The sequence below is a fragment of the Strix uralensis genome, chromosome 17 (genome assembly GCF_047716275.1).
Source record: "Strix uralensis isolate ZFMK-TIS-50842 chromosome 17, bStrUra1, whole genome shotgun sequence".
Taxonomy (NCBI): domain Eukaryota; kingdom Metazoa; phylum Chordata; class Aves; order Strigiformes; family Strigidae; genus Strix; species Strix uralensis.
Genome location: NC_133988.1, coordinates 5,833,807 through 5,850,954, shown reverse-complemented (window position 1 = coordinate 5,850,954; position 17,148 = coordinate 5,833,807). Strand labels below are relative to the sequence as shown.

The following is a 17,148-nucleotide window of genomic DNA, read 5'->3' as shown; positions in this document are numbered from 1 at the left end:
AAATGTCTCTCTTCTGGAAACTGAGAGATGAAGACTCTTGCTTTTAACTCACCCCTTCGCTTGAAATCAGAAAAGCAATACCATGTAGCCAAACTCCAGAACTTGCACTGGAGGTTACTAAAAATATGCTTATCAAGAATTGAATAGCTGTCTCTCTTCTCTCAGAGAAACTCTCCTGTTGTTCTCCTTACTGACTGATGACATATTTAGATTAGCTCAGGCTTTGGATGCTGTGGATCTAGGGGGAGATATGGAGGTAGGATGTTCCTCCTTCATTCACACTGGAATAAAGACAATAATACAAGCAATAGAGGGCAGAAGGGTAGAGAAAACTCTTAAACGATAAACTTGTTCCAACAGTTTTATTAGCAAAGAAGCCATCTTTTGAAAGAAAATAAATACAAGGAAGACATTTCTGCATTTTTTATAGCCACAATGAAAATACCAGCTGCTACAGCAAAATCCCTGACCATTAACAATACAACAAAAGACCTGAAGATCAAGGTCTGTTTCCTCAGGAAGGCTGAAGGTAGGAGGCTGTTTGGAGTTCGTGTGCAGTCCTGTAACCAGGTGCAAGTTTCAGTAACAGTCCATGGTTCTAACCAGACTTGAAAAGAAGAATAGCGACTTGGCCGAGGTAGAAGTAGATGAAGTGCTTGGTCTCATGAGTCACGTAGCTGCCAAAGTTCCTTCCCACGATGCAGTGCCAAGTGGGATTGTATTTCTTGTCAAATTCCTACAGAAGAGAGAACTAGAAATTCAGCATTTTCATGAGAATTGTACTAATATTGCCTAACGGGGTTTTTTGCAATGATATGTCAGTTGTTAAGAAGTATCACTTTTGGAAGAAGGCAAATTAAGGCACAGCATATGCTCTTAAGTGCAAGGATCATCTGTCACTTTATAACTCATCTGCTGCTTAGTCAGACCAAAAAAAAAAAAAAGTGCTTCCAAGCTGAGCAGGAATAAGCTTAACACATATGTTGAGGAAGGAACTTCTCCCCACAAGTCACACCATGATCTCAAACTGTAACTTCACTGCTTGTTCTGAATCTCTACAGATTAAGCCATTACTTCGACTTCCATTAGCTGTTTTCAACAAGGATGTTGAAAGGACTCGATGGAAAATTCTTTGCCACATCCTTGATACCAAGTCATGAGACCATGTTCTTCCTACACACTGTAGTCAGGAGCCTGCTTTCACATAAAGTCGTGTGTACAAGTCTACCGTGAGTAAAACCGTGCAGTCCATAGTTATATACTGCAGCTTGTAACAGCTGTCAGCTGAAGAGACTTTTTATGAGACCATGCAGGAGTTTCTGTTCTGCTCAATCAAACCCTTCAACTACTTGCAGCTCTATCAAGCTGAGTCAGAAAATCTGACAAACTATGCTATGAACCATCTGTTCTGCGTTAGCATGAACAGTTTGTCTTATATGTGGTGGGGAAAAAGAAACCAAAACCACTTATTAGAAGGTCAGCAAACCACCACTTCTCAAATAGACTCCATAGAGCCCCTGTGTTTTGTATCAGCCCCAGGGACAGTCCGCTGCCACTCGCTGTCCAAGGCTTAAGTAGAAGGTGCTGCAAGAGAAAAGCAGAAGGACCCAGAAAAGGCCACATAAAGGGTGGGGAAAAGGAACATAAGGACACCAGCCTACAGAGAAAGTCCAACTCGATTATCTAGTGTCTCTAGAACTTGTTTCTCTAGAGCTACTTGCCTAGCAGCATTCTGCCTGCTTCATTTTTCATGTGCATAGAGCTTTCAAGAGAACATTGCAAGCAAACGTTTACCTTCTTTATGTGAGCAGCAATGTCCTTCTCGATGTTGTACTTCTCCAGGGCCTGAGTAGCACACTCCACAGAGTCTTGCTGCATCTCTTCAGACATGTCTGCATTCTTGATCACTGCCTTTCGATCACTCATGATTGCCTGTATGGAGCGAAGAACAAGAGCATTCAAAGCTGCAGGAGCAGCTGCCTGCCAGGGTCCCCCGCCGAGCAGCCACACCGGTATCCTCGCTCACAGCCCGTCTCCAGGGCCCGCGCTGTGCCCACACCCGCGGCTGGGCAGCCTCGGGGCCGGCGGGGCCGGAGGCGCAGGCACAGCCCGTGCTCAGAGCCACAGCAGCGGGGCCTTACAAGCCCGGCCCCGGCCCGCTCCCGCTCTCCAGCCCCTCCAGCCCGAAGCGACACAAGCACCGCCGCGGCGGAGCGCCTGCACACCCCGTCACCGCCCAGCCCCGCTCCGGCTCGGCAGCCGCCCGCCGCAGGCCGGCAGCCGCGGGAGAGGCGCGGCCGCTCCAGCGCCCGGCCCCGACGGCCTTTCCCTGCCGAGCGGAGGCGAACGAGACCCGGCGCCCCCCGCCAAGGGCCCGGAGCCCCGCGCGGCTGCGGGGAAGGCTCTGGCCTGCGGCTCCCGGGGGCGTGGGAAAGGCGGAGATGGCCGCCGCGGAAGGGCCCGGCACGGGGGAGCCGCCGGGACACGCACCGCACCGGGATGGCTGAGGCACGGCGGCCGGTGCCTGGGCCGGCCCCAGTCCCGCTCGCTCTCGGGAGTCGCCCGCACCCCGCCGCTCCCCTCACCGTTCGGCGGGCGCTGCGGTACCAGCCCTGTGCGGAGCGGAGCGGCGCTACGTCTGGTCAGTGCGCGCCGCGACCGCTTCCAAGCCCACCCCGCCCCCTGCGCGTCGGCCGCCAGCCATTGGTCACTGGTCCCCGCCCCCCGAGCGCTCATTGGCCGCCGTCCGGCGCTCGCGTAGCGTTTTACTCTTGCGTTTTCTTTCAGACCGGCATGCCTTGCGCCCGCGTCCGTTCCCACAGCGACGGGCGGCTGCGTGGGCGCCGCCCCGGGCTCGGCGGAGCGAGGCCTCTGGGGCAGCGCCGCTTCCCCCCGCAGGCTGCGGGCGAGGTACCGGAGAGCACGGCCCGCACGTCCGACAGAGCGCATGCTGTTGGGGATGTCAGTGTAGATTTCAGCTGTGTATGGAAAGCCTGCACTCCTGGCTCCCGTGCTGCTTGTCTCTGGCATCGTCTAGTGACCCCGGGCAAAAAACCTGTTCCTTGGGCAAAAAACGGGTTCCTTAAAGTACGCTCAGTCTCCAGTGCATTTGACTGTGTCCACCAGTTTCGGTAAAACACCTCTCCATGGTTAATATGTGGGCTTCAAAGGCCATTTTATTACCCCAACCCAGATCACAGAGACACCGAATTTAACCCAGTAATCTCTGCAACAGGCCCTTGTTTCTCTTTGAACTGGGACAGCTCTTTCAGTAAGATGGTCTTTACTGAGAGGAAAGCCCACCCGTGCTGCAGGAAGGAGTTCCATAGTTTATAAATGGCACTTGATCATCTTTCCTAGTCACGTGTCTGTTTTCAATTTATCTTTGTCTTTCAGTCTAAGTGACCTCTGATAGAAATCTTTTACCCATGTTTACTGAATGTGATCAAGTCAGCTCTACACTTTATTCTTTTAGTGAACTGATTTCATCAGACTTCTTAAGTCTCATTTAAAGCATCTTTTGCAGACCTCAGTATTTCTGCAACTCATTACTTTTTGGGGGGAGGTGTCATTTTGGGGTTTTTTGTTTTAAAAGAAGCAAGATGTTTTGGGAGATGGCCATGCTCTGTTTTGTTAGTTTCACTCTCCTGGGACACTTCTGCTTATACTTCTGTCAGCAGCTAGAAAGTTGCTGTTGAGTCTTCCATAGCTGGTGAGCCGTTAATAACAGTAGTCTGAACCACTTCTACAGCTAACAGCACAGGATGACTTGAAAGAGATTTTCAAATAGTGGTAGGTGGGACTGCTATTTCCTTGTAGAAACAAAAAAAGTCAAGAACAGTCATCCGCCTCATTTGAAATGCATATATTTTTCATATTAGTACATTATAGTTACCTGCTCAGTGTCATTCATAGCAAAAGCAGCATAACTACAAGGAACCTTTTGCTTTTGCAAGCTCTGAGTCAAACTTGGAAGAATATACTGTCCCCAAAATATTAAAACTGGATAATGTAGTACTTTTGTCACTCTAGAGTATCTCAGAAATAACTTCTGACTTTAGCTTCTAGGTTTTAGCATTCCGATTAGAAGAGATGCAATTCACAGCTTTGCTTTCTGTCTTGCCATCAGGAGCGTGTGTGAGGGACATCTCTGAAAGTTATGAAATGAAGGGAACTTACCTGGTTTAATGCAGCAGATTAAAGGGCATAAGAGACCTTGTGTGCTAGCAATTTGAAGAAGCTCTGAATAGTCTGGGGGCCACAGCAGTTAATTTACAGAACTGGGTTTAGTATCTGCAGCACTAGCAATGGTTCTTTGAGTACTACACAGTTTTGTGCTGACAGAACGGGAACATTTAACAATCTTCCCAGTGCTTACAGTGGACTTCAGAAACACCCATGAATCTCTAAGGAGGTGGCTGCGTTTGGTAGCTGCAGGCAAATTTCTATGCATTTATTAAGTAATGGTTAGCTGAAGGAACAGATGTGATGACGACTGCAGGAAATGTCAGTGTGGGTGAGATACACATCGTTAACGAGAAACATTAAAGCCTGAGATATACAGCTTTAAAGAGAAACATTAGAGCCTTACTTGTTAATCAAGAATATAAAAGTATAGTTTCCCTCAGGACAGAGCTGCAGGGGAAGGCAGAACAAATACACGTAGGAGATGATAGCTGGAGTAGAGGAGGTGCTGAGGAAAATTGGGTAATGGATAAGGCATATCACGAGATTCCTCTTGCAGATGGAGGTTAGACTGTAAGCACTTTTCAGTTGAGGCCTTTTTTTGCTGCGTTGCATACTGTATCACTATATCAAATAGAGATTTTTCCGGAGCTCCTAGTTACTATCAAAACATAAAATAATCATTATTAGCAATAAAACAACTTCCATTTTCTTTTGTCTGTAAAACTGAAGAAATCTCCACCTTGAAATTTTCTTTGTAAACCTGAATCTATATGCTAGGTCTTCTAATTCAGTTTTATATGTTACAGATCTACATAGTAGTGGAAAAACCTTAGCAGGTGTAAGTCAAATTACCTCCATGATCTCCAGGGAAACTAGATACATCTACATCATCTCGGAATCTGGCCTTCTTTTGTTGTTTTGTTTAACCAACTTTTTTTTCTCTTTTTGCCATATCTGTTGACCACAGAGAAAAGATGAGTTATTTCACAAATATATATGTTTGTCTCACTGCAAAAGAAGGATTTTACAGGTAGTGATTTTATTACATGAGTCCTTAGCTATATTTATTCACTTGCCAGTGTTTATAAACTGCATTGTGGCCAGAATGCCTTAAAGATCTGATCCAGATCCAGACCCACTTGCGCATCGAGGCCCTGTGGTGAAAGCAGGTGAACTGGCACCATGAAGGGCGTCTTGTCCCCACCTCAGGGTGCAGCCAGGGCCCAGTGGAGCTTTGTGCCATCCCGTGGGGTGCAGCACCCACCACATCAGACACGCCGAGGGAGGCAGAGGCACTAATGTATTTTGCCCCATAGGCAGCTCATCTGGCCTTTGCCAGGATTTCTGTTTTGGTGGTTGCAGGTGTCTGAGTCAAGGCTGTGGTGAAATTGCAACAAACCCCTTCATTAAGGAAATGTGTGTTTTCCACTTTAAATGCAGTTTGGGCTGCATGGGACAAGCATCAGGCAGTCTGCTCTCCCACTGGAGTGTGTGGGTAAGGGAGCAGCAGTGAACTGGCAGTTCTAAGCTTAGCCTGTGCTGCATTGGGAATGTGGGATCATCTTTGTCCAAATTGTTGGTTTGGTGGTTGCTTTTAAAGTGTTACTTGACGATATATTGGGTTGGAAGCTCCTACAGCCATGCAGTTCACTCTCAAATTCCTCTTCCTTTTTCTATGTAAATAACATTGTCCCTATTCTCTCTGATGGTCAAAGGAGGCCAAAATGGATAGAACAAGTGGGGATTTCACCAACTGGGAATCCTCTGCTAACATGCGTGTTGTATGGTGTGACTTGAGGTCTTTCCATGTCATGATTTATATATGCATCATAAATGACTTTTAGGCTGAGACTGTGTATTTGTAAAACTTCAGCATTTGCAGGGTCTGAATCTTGAAAAGCCTGAGACTAAAGCACTAATACATTGTTACAGCTTTGCAGAGAACTGGATTAGTGGGGTTAGAGGCTTTAATTCAACACCCTTGAAAGAATTCAAGTATCGTAATAATTACATGTTTTATGCATATACATATGTATGTATACGTATGTGTGTATATTATGGAAGCTTAAACAAATAATGAAGTAACCGCACAAGTAAGAGTGGAACAAGTGTTTGGTCTCACTTCCTGACAGAGAAATATGAAAAAAAAATCAGTTCCAGAAAAAAAACAGTTCAAAGCTTACCAAACATGCAACCTTTGAGGGTAGTGAGTGAAAGTGGGTCCTACCCAGTAGCTGTGATTTCCTATACCAGCAGAGACTGCTGTAATCCTTTTCACTCAGCCTAGGTTTTCCATTAAATACATGGCACATAATGAATGAATGGCCCGAGAGGGAGCTTGTCAAAGCAGTTTGTACACAACGGTATTAAGAGCAAACCACTAATAGCTGAACCTAGGACCAGTACTATTCAAACTCTTTAGTAATTTTTTCAGTGTTTTTCAAATTATGATACTTCTAATATGCTTGGTGGACTTTTGAGATGTTAAGAAACAACACATGTATCATTAATCTCTAATTTATATTACCTGTTGTTTGCAGGGATGTGGAAGATGCAGTTCATAGGAGAAATAGTTATTATGGCCATACTCAGGACTTCCTCTATCAGACAGCTGCCAGGACCTGAAGGGACATATGCACCAAGCTGGTGTTTATTATGCAGATGTACAGAAAGATGGAATGGGAGTAATAGCTTTTCTTGGCAAAAAGATACAGAACATGCACTGTGTAAACTGGATGACATCAAGTTACCATCTGATGAGGTGAGTTTCTGTCCTCAAGGGAAGCATGTGCCTGCAGCCATGGAGGAACATACTTCCTTTCTCCTGTCAGGCTCTCAAGAGCCGTCAGATCTGACTCAGAACTGGTGATTAGTATATCCTATTACAATAAAATCGGGGGTCTTTTCTAGCACTTCCGAAGAAAATTTCACTGTGGCTCAGCATGTCATGATCCCTTCTAGTGCATAGAGGTACAATTGGAATAAATAATGATGGATTCTTAAATCTGTATGTGGACAGGGCACCACGCAGGATGAAAAGTTTGTTTTTCAGCTTTTTCTGCATTCTTTATGCCCTGAAAGTGAATGGTCTGGACTATTTTGTTCTAGTTTGCTGCAGTATTCTTCTTTGAGCAGGTCTCTAGTTTCTCCCAATGAGCCTTGGCTTATCTTGTCTCTGACTGTTGGCAGTTCTGTGAGGAAGCCTCAGCATTCTCTGCCAGGACAAGACAGGGACAATGAACATTGTTCTCTAGAGCAGTCTTCCCCATTTGCCCAGCACAGCACCTCTTCCTCTGATGGTCAGTAGGGCAGAGTCCAGGGGGCTCCTGTTGTTCTTGGAGCTCTGCTACTTCTTTGCAACCACTCCTTTACTGTGGCTGAGCTTTCTATGACAAAACAGCCCATCTGGGAGCTGATGTCTGAGGTGCTTACCCCAGCCATTTCCTTGCGGAATTTGAGGTACCGGTACATGACTGTTACTTGAGGGTAACAGGCTGAGCCCAACAGTTAACTCTAATACTTTTCCGTACCATCTTGCAAAGAAACAGAAATATCCCTGCACTAATTCTGTCTATTGTTTCCCTCAAGATGGAAACTTTCGAAGCCAAAACCACAACTGAGCAGCAAGAAAAGCATCTAGAGCTGTGTGCTCAAAGATATTTTACTTCTAGGATATTATAACAGTCTGGGGAGTGGTTTCTACAACTCTGAGATCTAAAGTAAAGGCTCAGTATCCTTATAAACAAGTAACAGCTAGTAAAACGGTGATACTGAGGTGATACTTGCAGGAGTTTGTAGAGCCAGAAACAGTTTAAAGGTCAAGCTGTGTCCAGAGTGGTATCTGCTAATCACACTGCTTCTTCTAGTAAAGCTGTTGCAAGCTTCCTGCTAGCAATGTCTGCCTGCGGCACTGAAAAGTACCAGGGTACTTGTATTTCTAAAGCCTGTTCCAACAAAAAATAAAGGTGACAGCATACATTTAGTTCACTGGGCCAACAAAACAAAAATGCCAAGGTCACAAGTAATTACCTTCTTTATTTACAACAAGCTTAGCCACACACGATGTTTTAAATAATGCAAACAACTGCAGTATTTCAAAGTGGAAAAACGATTTAATCCAGAAAATATTGCTGGTGCCACTATAGATACACATCTGGTGCACAGAAATACTTATGGCAAATATTTTTTATTTTAGAGCAGCTATTTCTGTGCTTGAAAAGTACTTTCTCAAATTAGGTACAACTCCAGTAATTTGTGAGAATAAAAATACGAAGTGGGAAACAGAAGGTAACCTATACAGACATGGAGCACAGAGATCAAATGGAAATATTCAGTAGAATAAAAACATTTGAGTGAATCATCTTCTCAAAAGTGCCTTTTCTTCCATAATGAAAATCTGAGTTCTGTCCATATGTCACAGAGATACTCAGCAATGTTACAGACTCCTCCTCCATATCAGACTTTGTTACTTCTGGCAGGTCAGAGCCAGAGTCGATCTGAAGATGAGAAATAGGCAAATATAGCCTTCCAACCCCTCTTGTTTTCCTGACAAACTTGTTGAGGAAAAACACAGTGGTCTGGGGGTTTTAATCATTACCTTTTAATGGTGTCTTTAAAGCCTTTAAGCCATTCAGTATCTTAAAGAATAACATCAAATTCACTTTGCTAAATAAAACCACTAAGGTCATCTGTCATGCTGCCTTCCAGCTTCATAAACACTGAATATTTCAGTAGTACTACTAAACTTTTTACACTTTCCTTTCTCTGTAAATTATCTTGCAAGTGCTCTTCTGATCAAAATACATGCCAGGCTATTTCAGCTGTGACTCCACAAAACTTAAGTTTTCCCCAAGTAAAATACTGAAATGGCATTTGGTTTCTGGACTTCTGCTAAGAGCCCTTCAGAAAAGTCTCTCGTTCTTCTAGCTTTGGTAAAGGGATGTTACCTGATAGAAAACAAAAAGAAAGTTGTGTGAGACCAGCTGTAAGTTACCTTCTGGGTGCTTCTCCAGTTTATCCTATGTATGTTCAGGCAGCTTAAATTTCCTGAGCAAGTGAGGAAAGTAAGTCCTGTCTGACTTCCTGTAAATAATTGCTCAACATATGCAGTAACTTTGGAGTAAGATTAGCTTCTGTGCCCCTTTTGGACCAATAGAGTGCAGACTGTTTTATACAGATGGCTACAGTTATTTATTTTAGTACTTCCTTATTACTAGCTAGTATTTCTGAAAGTAAATGCAGCTATGGCAGGTTATATTCCTCAGGTTGATTCAAGCAAGATTAAGAGGTTTTTATAAGCAGGACAATACCTGGTGGGGCTACAAAGTATTCCTCTACTTTCTCTCTGGCATTTTTCAGCAGCTCTTCTGTGCAGTTGCCTTCTGTAACATCATCTTCTCTGAGATACAGACACCTGAAGCACAAAGATTACTAACCTGTCTTTAAGCTGTTCTATGAATATGAAGTAGGAAGCGTGGCTTATCTCTAAACCCGGTTTTGGTCTTAAGTAAGCAGTAAGACAAGTATTGGAACATTTTGAAGCAACTAAGAATGCCACTGTCAGGTATCTGGGGAGCAGCGTGTGCATGTCTTTCATGACAAGTAAGATACACAAGGAATTGGAGTTCATCTTTGCTGTGCTTATGCATAAAGATCATGGGTGCTGGTGACATCTTCCTTCCACACAAAGCCACGGTAAGACTTTGCATAGCCAGGGTGATTCCCAGGGTTAAAAAAAACCCCACAACTTACAAAAGCAAATAGTTTGATACATTAACAGTTAAAAGGGAGCTGCAGTGATTTAATACCTGTCCTCCAGGACTGAATCCATCGGTTCTACCCCATCGGTGTTTACTTCATGAAGCTGATCAGCGAACTGGATTGCTTTCTGCAGCCGCTCTACGCCCTCTGAATCACGGAAATCAACCAAGGCCAGGTGTTCCAAGTGATCCAGCACTTCCACTGTCACTTTTTGCTGTACAGAGACAAATATGGACAAAAAAGGCAAAGGTGAGCAAGTTTAATACAGTGCTTTTTTTTCTTTAACTAAAAACTTGCTACACGGCAAAACCCCGCATTTACATCTGCTGGGACACGCTGATTTCTTGCAGTTTCTCAGAAAATTAATCGAAATCATGTCTTTTCCTCCTTGTACGCTCCCGCCCAGCGAAGGGCGAACCGGAGCTGGCTCTCGTTGCGGTGGCTCGGCCCGGGCAGACCGGGGCCGGCAGCAGGAACGGCCCGGGGCCGTGTCGCGGGGCTGCGCTCGCCCCACCCGCTCCGCTCCGGGCGCTGACTCCGGGCGCTGCTCCGGCCGGGCCGCCCTACCTGGGCCGGCGGCCGCTGCCGTCTCGCCGCTGGGACCGGCGCAGGGGACCCGGCGGGCGCTCTCAGCACGGTCCGGTCAGGAGGGACCCGCCGCGGCAGCCGCCCCACACCGGGCGCCGGCCGCAGCCAGCGGCCGAGGCCCAGCGCGCGCATCCCGCGCTAACGGCGCCGCCGCCTACGTCACCTCTCCGCGCCGGAAGCGCGTCAGAGCGGCGGCGCGGGCGGCCCGGCGCGGGGACAGGGCGCGGGCGGGCGCTCGGCCGCCGGCGCCGCGATGAACAGCGTGGGCGAGGCTTGCACCGAGCTGAAGCGCGAGTACGACCAGTGCTTCAACCGCTGGTTCGCCGAGAAGTTCCTCAAGGGCGAGAGCGCCGGGGACCCCTGCGGGCAGCTCTTCAAGCGCTACCAGCTCTGCGTGCAGGTGCGTGCAGCGCCCACCCGCGCTGCTGGGGCTGCTGCTGTGGCACACGAGCACCCTCACGCCGCTCTTAGTTCTGCCTCTTCGCTTTCCGCCCCAAGCGTTCTCCCACCGGACTTACTCTTCTTGCCGCTCTCCTGGTAGCCCTAGAGGGAGCCTCCGCCCGCAGCTGCGCACCCCACCGCGCTGCTCCGGATTGTCTCTTGTCTCCTGTTTCTCTCGGTCATGACGTATGATATTTTACAGGTGTCTCTTACTATATTTCTCTCGTTAATGTGACTTCTTAAGCCTCCTGGTTTAGAGGCTGTAGCACGTTTATGTGATAGAATCTGGATTGTAGTTCCACGTGAGTTCTCAGTACATACTTAAGCATCTCTAATATTGAAGCTTTATCCAAAGTGTTCTTAAGGCTACTTTTTCTAGATCATGTTTTGTATCAAAGATTACATCACTTAGCACTATAAAGATGTGTCAAGTTTAAGTTTTTCATTTTCTTTTCAGAAAGCGATCAAGGAAAAGGACATACCCATTGAAGGCCTGGAGTTCATGGGCCCAAGCAAAGGAAAAACTGAAAACTCCTCTTGACCTCAGCTGTTGGATGGAGTCACTAATATGAGCCTTTGGACTAAGCAGCATCATCAGGTGTACGACTAGATGCCACCTGGATAAGACCTTTGTTAAGCTGATTTCTAGGAAGTGAGGAATTTTCTCTGCTTGTAAAAACAGCCACAAAAAAAAAAAAAAGACTGGATCATGGGGTAACTACTGCCTTCTTCTCAGTGAATTTTGGTGGTGGTTCAGCATCTAACAGCTTGAAAAGCCATTTGAACTAACTTCCTGTTGAATGTACTCTATAACAGGAGAATGCTTATTAGGGTGGGCTGAGATAGGAGTTGCTTTGTGACAGATTTCTCTTGCTTATTTATATAACACTTGAAAGTGTTTAAAAAGAATATGAAGGAGGTTGATTTACTTTGTTTCATTTCTATGCTGCTGAACTTTGGTGGAAGAAGTTTGTTTTATATGATCCTGAATGCTGAGGGGCTAAAGCTTTGTTTTGTATCAGCAACAGAGATGGTATAAAAGCACTCTATTGGACTTGCAATAACTTAGCTAAAATAAATATAACCAAGTTATATTTTGTTCAAGTAGATAACTCCAGTAGAATGTGACTGTGACCTCTAGGAGGGATGGCGGTGGCCTGCAACAGAAGCTAAAGAGGTCACTTCTAATGCAGAGGCTACTTCTTCAGCCTTTTATGAGGTACTGAAAGAATCCTGAACTTGTATTCTCTCTCCTTGAGCAGGACTGTGTGTTCCTGCAGTAAAACCGCAGCGCAGCCCTGGCCGTCCTTTTCCACCCTACCACAAAGCACCAGGCTGGCCATGATCACTGTTAGGCTTTTGCCTGTGGTAGTTAAAGCGTGTATTAAATGAGGGAAACATTGGGTTGGAGCTTGACAGCTGATAATGTTAAAAGCCCCAGCGGCCGCTTGGGGATCTCACCTTCTCGGGAAGCTGCTCCTGAACTGTGTGTACTTTACACCTAGGAAAGGAAACGAAAAGTAATTGTGCTGGCTTGTAAACTGCAGAAATGCTTGCAGCAACTAGAAAAAGGGTGTTTGGAAGAGAAGCAAGAGGTCAGGATTCATCCCGTCCAGTGGCCCTGTGAGGGGATTTCTGTTGATCCTCATACAGGGATGAGGGAAGAGCTGTCGCCTCACATTACACCAACAGAGGTGAAAGAGTAAAAAATATTATGGCCTGGGGACAAAAGATAAGTCAACTTGCTAATTCTCCTACAATTACCGTGAGGAAAAAAGTGAGCTTCACTCTCTTTGCTTTTAAGCACTACCTGAAGGATCATTCAGAGGTTTTACTTTTTAAAAAACTTTTTTAAAAAGGTGCAGTTCTCAAATGTAATAGCTGGCTTGTCTGCACCACAGCCTGTGAGTAATGACCCCAGACACTGAGAGTAGTGTGGGACTTGTGCAGAAGATCAGGAACTGCCCCAGACTGGGGCCATTGTTCTCCATGTCTTCAGTGATGCCTGAAGACATCAGCTGGAGCACGGTCAGGTAGCCCGGGTTAGCCACACTCCTGTTCTCAGGTGCATGAGACAGTGCAACATCACCACCACAATTCAATGTAGCACTTAAAAAAACAAGCTGCTGATGCCTGAAGTGCTGGGTCGCTCAGCAAAATATAAAAATAGTAAGCTAAGGGAAAGGTCTTTTGAAGAGCACTGTAAAAAGCATTTTAGGGACTGTCAAGTATGCAGCTTGCTTTTTTTTTTTTTTAAGGAATGACATGTACAACATGTAGGAGTAAGTGTAGTATGATTTTATCAGTTAGCTTTAAAGTAACTGTGCCCATCAGTGCCTTGTTCTGTGCTTTTAACACAGAAAAGCTCATCTCAGCAGTCTTTTTACTAGTAAGTGGATGAAATAAATTGCATTGAAACATGGGTAAGGGTATCCCGCAGCACCCACTTTGAGATTCTCACTTGCCATCCATCACTCCTTTCAGAAGCAAGATGCCAAGTCAGCTGCTGCATTCTTCGTTTTGGGAAAAACAGTATTAACGACAGCTAAGACATAGCTCTCTTTCATACCACGCAAAAAATTAGAGAAGTTGCAGAAGGAATTGGATAAGTTGACTTGCAGAGAAGAAAAACTTCAAAATTAATATTGTACTGGAACAGACTCAGGGCTTTAGAACTGGCTGTTAACTGTGGAAGATAATTAAGCTCTTCTAGGTTAAGCAGCTGCTGATTGACACAATATGCATTATACAGACCTATGTAATGGAGCAAAGATTGTGTTTTTGTTTGTAACACCTGTATGAGATTTTGTACAACCAGACTGCAGCTTTATGAAAAGCAGAGTTGTGAGCAACATACGTGCTGATCTACTAGAAAATTTGAGAGCTGAAGATTAACATTGTGAAGGCACAAAGAGCTTAATTAAACATCTTTGCTGCCACTCCCTCGCCCAGAAGGGTCTAAGAGAAAATTGCCCTCGTGACTGTTAATAAATATTGCAATAGCTGATTACGGAGGATCTGCTTCAGTATATACTGAATTTTAATCTACATTATTAGCCTGATCATCTGGCTGTGAGCTGTGGGTTTATAATGATCAGTTAAACCAGACATAAAGAATACAAAATTGAGTAATGTCCTATGCTGAATGCTTTTCTGTTGTTAGCATTAGCTGATAACAGGAAGCAGGTATTAACATTCAGGCACTGTGTCTTGTGGGAAGCCTCGATGTTTTAAGCAAACTCTAAACTAAAGAACTTCTAAGGACTCAGATTAACAAAAGAGTCAGACCCTAAATTCAAGTTCAGAGTTGTTTATTTAAAGGACCTCTACACAAGTACAGACAGCAGTCACAATGCCATTCAGCTTCATCACTGAAGGAATGTAGAGTTTCTTAAATGATGGTTCCCTAAACGATGGTTCCCACACAACATTCTGGTCCAAGATGGGAAGAGCCAAAGTTCTGGCTGTGGTCAGAATCTTAGTTTTCATCTTCATAACCAGTTGGGAGAGGATTAACATGGGGGTTGTGGAAGAGAGTTTTGTTCCCGTCACCCCAGGGGAAAGGCTGTTGAAGGAAGAAAGAAAATAAGCCAGTGGCAGCTAAATGAACAATCTATACAGCACAGGAAATCAACAGCAATATGGACTCAAACGATGGGCTGATGAATTAAGGAAGTTGGCAACTGTTCCTGGGCTGTAGGAAGCAAGAGTTAGAAAACAGTCTCCCTGAGCTGGGAGCCACCATCTCTAGGCAACAAGAACTTTGATCTTGCTTAAACATCAACAGTACTACGCTATGGGACCCCAGTGTTGAGAATCTGTATTAGTTTAAGGTAAGTACAGCAGCTCTAGGACTGAAACGTTTTTCAGCAAGACAGTAGCAAGATTACTTAGGGGTAGGAAGGCCTGAGAATCCCATGGGTACCTCAACTGAGCTGTGAGAAACTTCTGCTGCCTCAGAAACAAAGCCATGAGTTAAGATTATGGCTATGTATGCAGCACCTCACATAGTGGACAAGAAAGGAAGAGACGCAGTAGTAATCTCAGACGAAGCTCTGCAGTCACTGAAAAAAAAAAGGGCCTTTAAGCAGAGCAGGTGAACGTACCTTGGTCCTGATCCGGAGGTGAGCGTAAGGAATAAACTCGGGTCTCTCGTGCTCATGCTGTCCTTTCAAGTAGCAGTTCAGCATGCAAATGCCAACGCCAGGCAGAGCCACGACAAAGCTCAAGGTCTTCCACAGGCGGGCTAGTAGGAAGCATTATATGAATTAGAACAACCGCCATTTCTGTTAGTGTTAGTGACCTGAGAGCACGTTAAATACAATTAATGCATTAACGAGGAACTAATGAACACTCCACACCCCTCACCAGAGCGCGAGGTGAGAAAGCTCCCCTCTCTTGTGGGGATCCTGGGCTCTCGGTCAGGCCACAGCTCTCCCGGGGGCGCTGCCGCCGGTTCCGCGGCGCAGCCCCGCTCGCCGCAAAGGGCAGCGGCTGTCAAGGGCAGCGGTGCGCCACCCGCGGGCCCCGGCTACGCCCTCGCCCCCAAGAACCCCGATACCTCCGCCGCCTTCGTGAGCCGCGGCCGACATGCTCCGCCCCGGCAGGGAACGCGGGGTGGCGGCGCCGAGCAGCAGCCGGGAGACCCTTCCGAGCGCCGCCATCCCCTCAGCGACAGCGGGCGCCCGCCGGAACCGGAAGTGACGGCGGCCGGCAGGGGACACACAGCCGCTGCGCACGCCGCCGCCCGCCAGCCCCGAGCACGCGCACAGCGCTCCCCCGCGAGCTTGACCTTGAGCGGCGGCGGGCCGGGGCCGCGTGCTGCGCATGCGCCGTGGGAGGGGCGGGGAACGGGCGGGGCCGTAGGCACCGCGGTGTGGCCTTAAGGGCGGGAATGGCGTCATTTTGGTGCTGAGGGGTTGGCAGGGAGGTGTGTGGGCGGACAGACAGCTCCAGAGTTGTGGGGACGTCCCAGGCGTGAGGGGAGCGAAGGGCTCCTCGGGTGGGCCTGGGCTAGAGCTGGGGCAGCCCCAAGGGGGGTGAAGGAGCGTGGTGCCCTGGAGGGGGCTGTGGAGGGGCTGTCAGACTGGGGCACAGCATGTGGGGCAGTGGGGTGGCTGTGGCAGCTGGCAGTGATGTGTGCCGGCTTCCGCGGGGTGTTGGAGGGCAACGCTGGGTGGGACCTGTGGCCACACAGATCTCCAGAAGGAAACACTCTGATCTATGGCATCGTGTACAGAGAAAGTTAGGAGGGATGTCTCCTGCTGTGGGTGTTCGTCAGTGAGTTTCAGAGATGGTACGTTTGGTGTAGGTGGCCTAGGAGACAGCCCTGGTATCCTGTGTAGAATTTCCTGGCAGTGAAGTCCCTGCACAGCTGTATTTGAGTTTAGTTTATGCACCAGCAGAGAAGGGCTGTTAGGTTTGTTAATGTGACTTTTTCACATTGGGGACCAATCCCATCCCTGGGATATTAAAACTCTTTCAGTCATGATGGTAAAAAGATTTTAATGAAATGCAGTTTTGTAACCACTGCTTTGTTTTTAATGGTGTGGATTCCTGGGGTGATTCTGCTGAAATAATAACATCACTTGAATAAACAAGATCTCCAGAAAAAAAAAATCATCATAATTAATTTGCAAATATCTAGATCCTCGTTTGTTATAATTGTTTACTAGAGCCTGGTGGTTGGCTATTTGACCTTTAGTAGACAATGTGGGTGGAAAGTACATTTTCAAACACTTAAAACCCCACAGTAAAATGAGAAGACTGTAGTGGATGTAGAGACTGAAAGAGGCAGAGTGGGAAAGCAGAGAAGCAGGGCATTCAGGAAGGGACAGTGGTAAGGTCTGGTCTGTGACCAATGATGATGAAGCAACTGTATGCTCTTCCTAATGAGGTATATTCGTTCACGGAAGGAGGTTTGTCTGTCATATGAAGCAGACATCTATGAAAGATGAAGAGGAGCTAAAGGAAAGTGCAAGAGTTCTGTCCTGGTTTGGGATTATATTATTGCATGGTGCTGCTCTGGCCAGGGGTAGTACAGGCTCACATTTCACCTCGGTCCCACGAAACTCGTTGCTTTTCTGTTGGCAAGACCAGAGCATGTGGTGTGGCTGTTGCAGCATGGTTATTAGATGTGTTTGCTGCTGGGGAGTAATGATTTCTTCCCCC

At 46.6% G+C, this 17,148-nt stretch overlaps 4 protein-coding genes and 1 long non-coding RNA gene across 6 annotated transcripts; 1 reads left to right on the top strand and 4 right to left on the bottom strand.

Annotated features, from left to right (window-relative positions):
• Positions 1 to 348: 348 nt before the first annotated feature.
• DYNLL1 (dynein light chain LC8-type 1) lies at positions 349 to 2,692 on the bottom strand. Of its 2 annotated transcripts, none has more exons than XM_074886802.1 (3): positions 2,586 to 2,692; positions 1,795 to 1,932; positions 349 to 736 (listed from the first exon to the last, which is right to left on the bottom strand). In XM_074886802.1, exons 2-3 carry the CDS (start codon positions 1,924 to 1,926, stop codon positions 599 to 601), a joined length of 270 nt encoding a protein of 89 aa, XP_074742903.1. In that variant the 5' UTR covers positions 1,927 to 1,932; positions 2,586 to 2,692; the 3' UTR covers positions 349 to 598. The 2 variants fall into 2 exon arrangements, with proteins under 2 accessions (XP_074742903.1, XP_074742904.1); XM_074886803.1 differs by having other exon boundaries at positions 2,491 to 2,601.
• A 1,731-nt stretch (positions 2,693 to 4,423) lies between these two features.
• LOC141951301 (uncharacterized) lies at positions 4,424 to 7,087 on the bottom strand. The gene is made up of 3 exons (XR_012631317.1): positions 6,716 to 7,087; positions 5,041 to 5,142; positions 4,424 to 4,846 (listed from the first exon to the last, which is right to left on the bottom strand). It is a non-coding gene; the product is annotated as an uncharacterized LOC141951301 (long non-coding RNA).
• Positions 7,088 to 8,203: 1,116 nt separating this feature from the next.
• GATC (glutamyl-tRNA amidotransferase subunit C) lies at positions 8,204 to 10,691 on the bottom strand. The gene is made up of 4 exons (XM_074887354.1): positions 10,516 to 10,691; positions 9,996 to 10,162; positions 9,498 to 9,601; positions 8,204 to 9,134 (listed from the first exon to the last, which is right to left on the bottom strand). Exons 1-4 carry the CDS (start codon positions 10,666 to 10,668, stop codon positions 9,079 to 9,081), a joined length of 480 nt encoding a protein of 159 aa, XP_074743455.1. The 5' UTR covers positions 10,669 to 10,691; the 3' UTR covers positions 8,204 to 9,078.
• Positions 10,692 to 10,724: 33 nt separating this feature from the next.
• On the top strand, positions 10,725 to 12,069 carry TRIAP1 (TP53 regulated inhibitor of apoptosis 1). Its single transcript, XM_074887370.1, has 2 exons — positions 10,725 to 10,936; positions 11,435 to 12,069. Exons 1-2 carry the CDS (start codon positions 10,790 to 10,792, stop codon positions 11,516 to 11,518), a joined length of 231 nt encoding a protein of 76 aa, XP_074743471.1. The 5' UTR covers positions 10,725 to 10,789; the 3' UTR covers positions 11,519 to 12,069.
• Positions 12,070 to 14,271: 2,202 nt separating this feature from the next.
• Positions 14,272 to 15,745, bottom strand: COX6A1 (cytochrome c oxidase subunit 6A1). The gene is made up of 3 exons (XM_074886922.1): positions 15,539 to 15,745; positions 15,084 to 15,223; positions 14,272 to 14,542 (listed from the first exon to the last, which is right to left on the bottom strand). Exons 1-3 carry the CDS (start codon positions 15,639 to 15,641, stop codon positions 14,456 to 14,458), a joined length of 330 nt encoding a protein of 109 aa, XP_074743023.1. The 5' UTR covers positions 15,642 to 15,745; the 3' UTR covers positions 14,272 to 14,455.
• Between the last annotated feature and the right edge of the window lie 1,403 nt (positions 15,746 to 17,148).

Coding starts and splice junctions, on each gene's coding strand:
- DYNLL1 (XM_074886802.1), bottom strand. CDS start 1,926: ATGAGTGATCGAAAGGCAGTGATCAAGAATGCAGACATGTCTGAAGAG. Junction 737..1,794: donor TTGCTGCTCACATAAAGAAG/GTAAACGTTTGC, acceptor TCTCTTCTGTAG/GAATTTGACAAGAAATACAA.
- GATC (XM_074887354.1), bottom strand. CDS start 10,668: ATGCGCGCGCTGGGCCTCGGCCGCTGGCTGCGGCCGGCGCCCGGTGTG. Junction 10,163..10,515: donor GGCAGCGGCCGCCGGCCCAG/GTAGGGCGGCCC, acceptor GTCTCTGTACAG/CAAAAAGTGACAGTGGAAGT. Junction 9,602..9,995: donor GATTCAGTCCTGGAGGACAG/GTATTAAATCAC, acceptor TTTGTGCTTCAG/GTGTCTGTATCTCAGAGAAG.
- TRIAP1 (XM_074887370.1), top strand. CDS start 10,790: ATGAACAGCGTGGGCGAGGCTTGCACCGAGCTGAAGCGCGAGTACGAC. Junction 10,937..11,434: donor GCTACCAGCTCTGCGTGCAG/GTGCGTGCAGCG, acceptor TTTTCTTTTCAG/AAAGCGATCAAGGAAAAGGA.
- COX6A1 (XM_074886922.1), bottom strand. CDS start 15,641: ATGGCGGCGCTCGGAAGGGTCTCCCGGCTGCTGCTCGGCGCCGCCACC. Junction 15,224..15,538: donor GGCTCACGAAGGCGGCGGAG/GTATCGGGGTTC, acceptor GCTTCCTACTAG/CCCGCCTGTGGAAGACCTTG. Junction 14,543..15,083: donor ACCTCCGGATCAGGACCAAG/GTACGTTCACCT, acceptor TTCCTTCAACAG/CCTTTCCCCTGGGGTGACGG.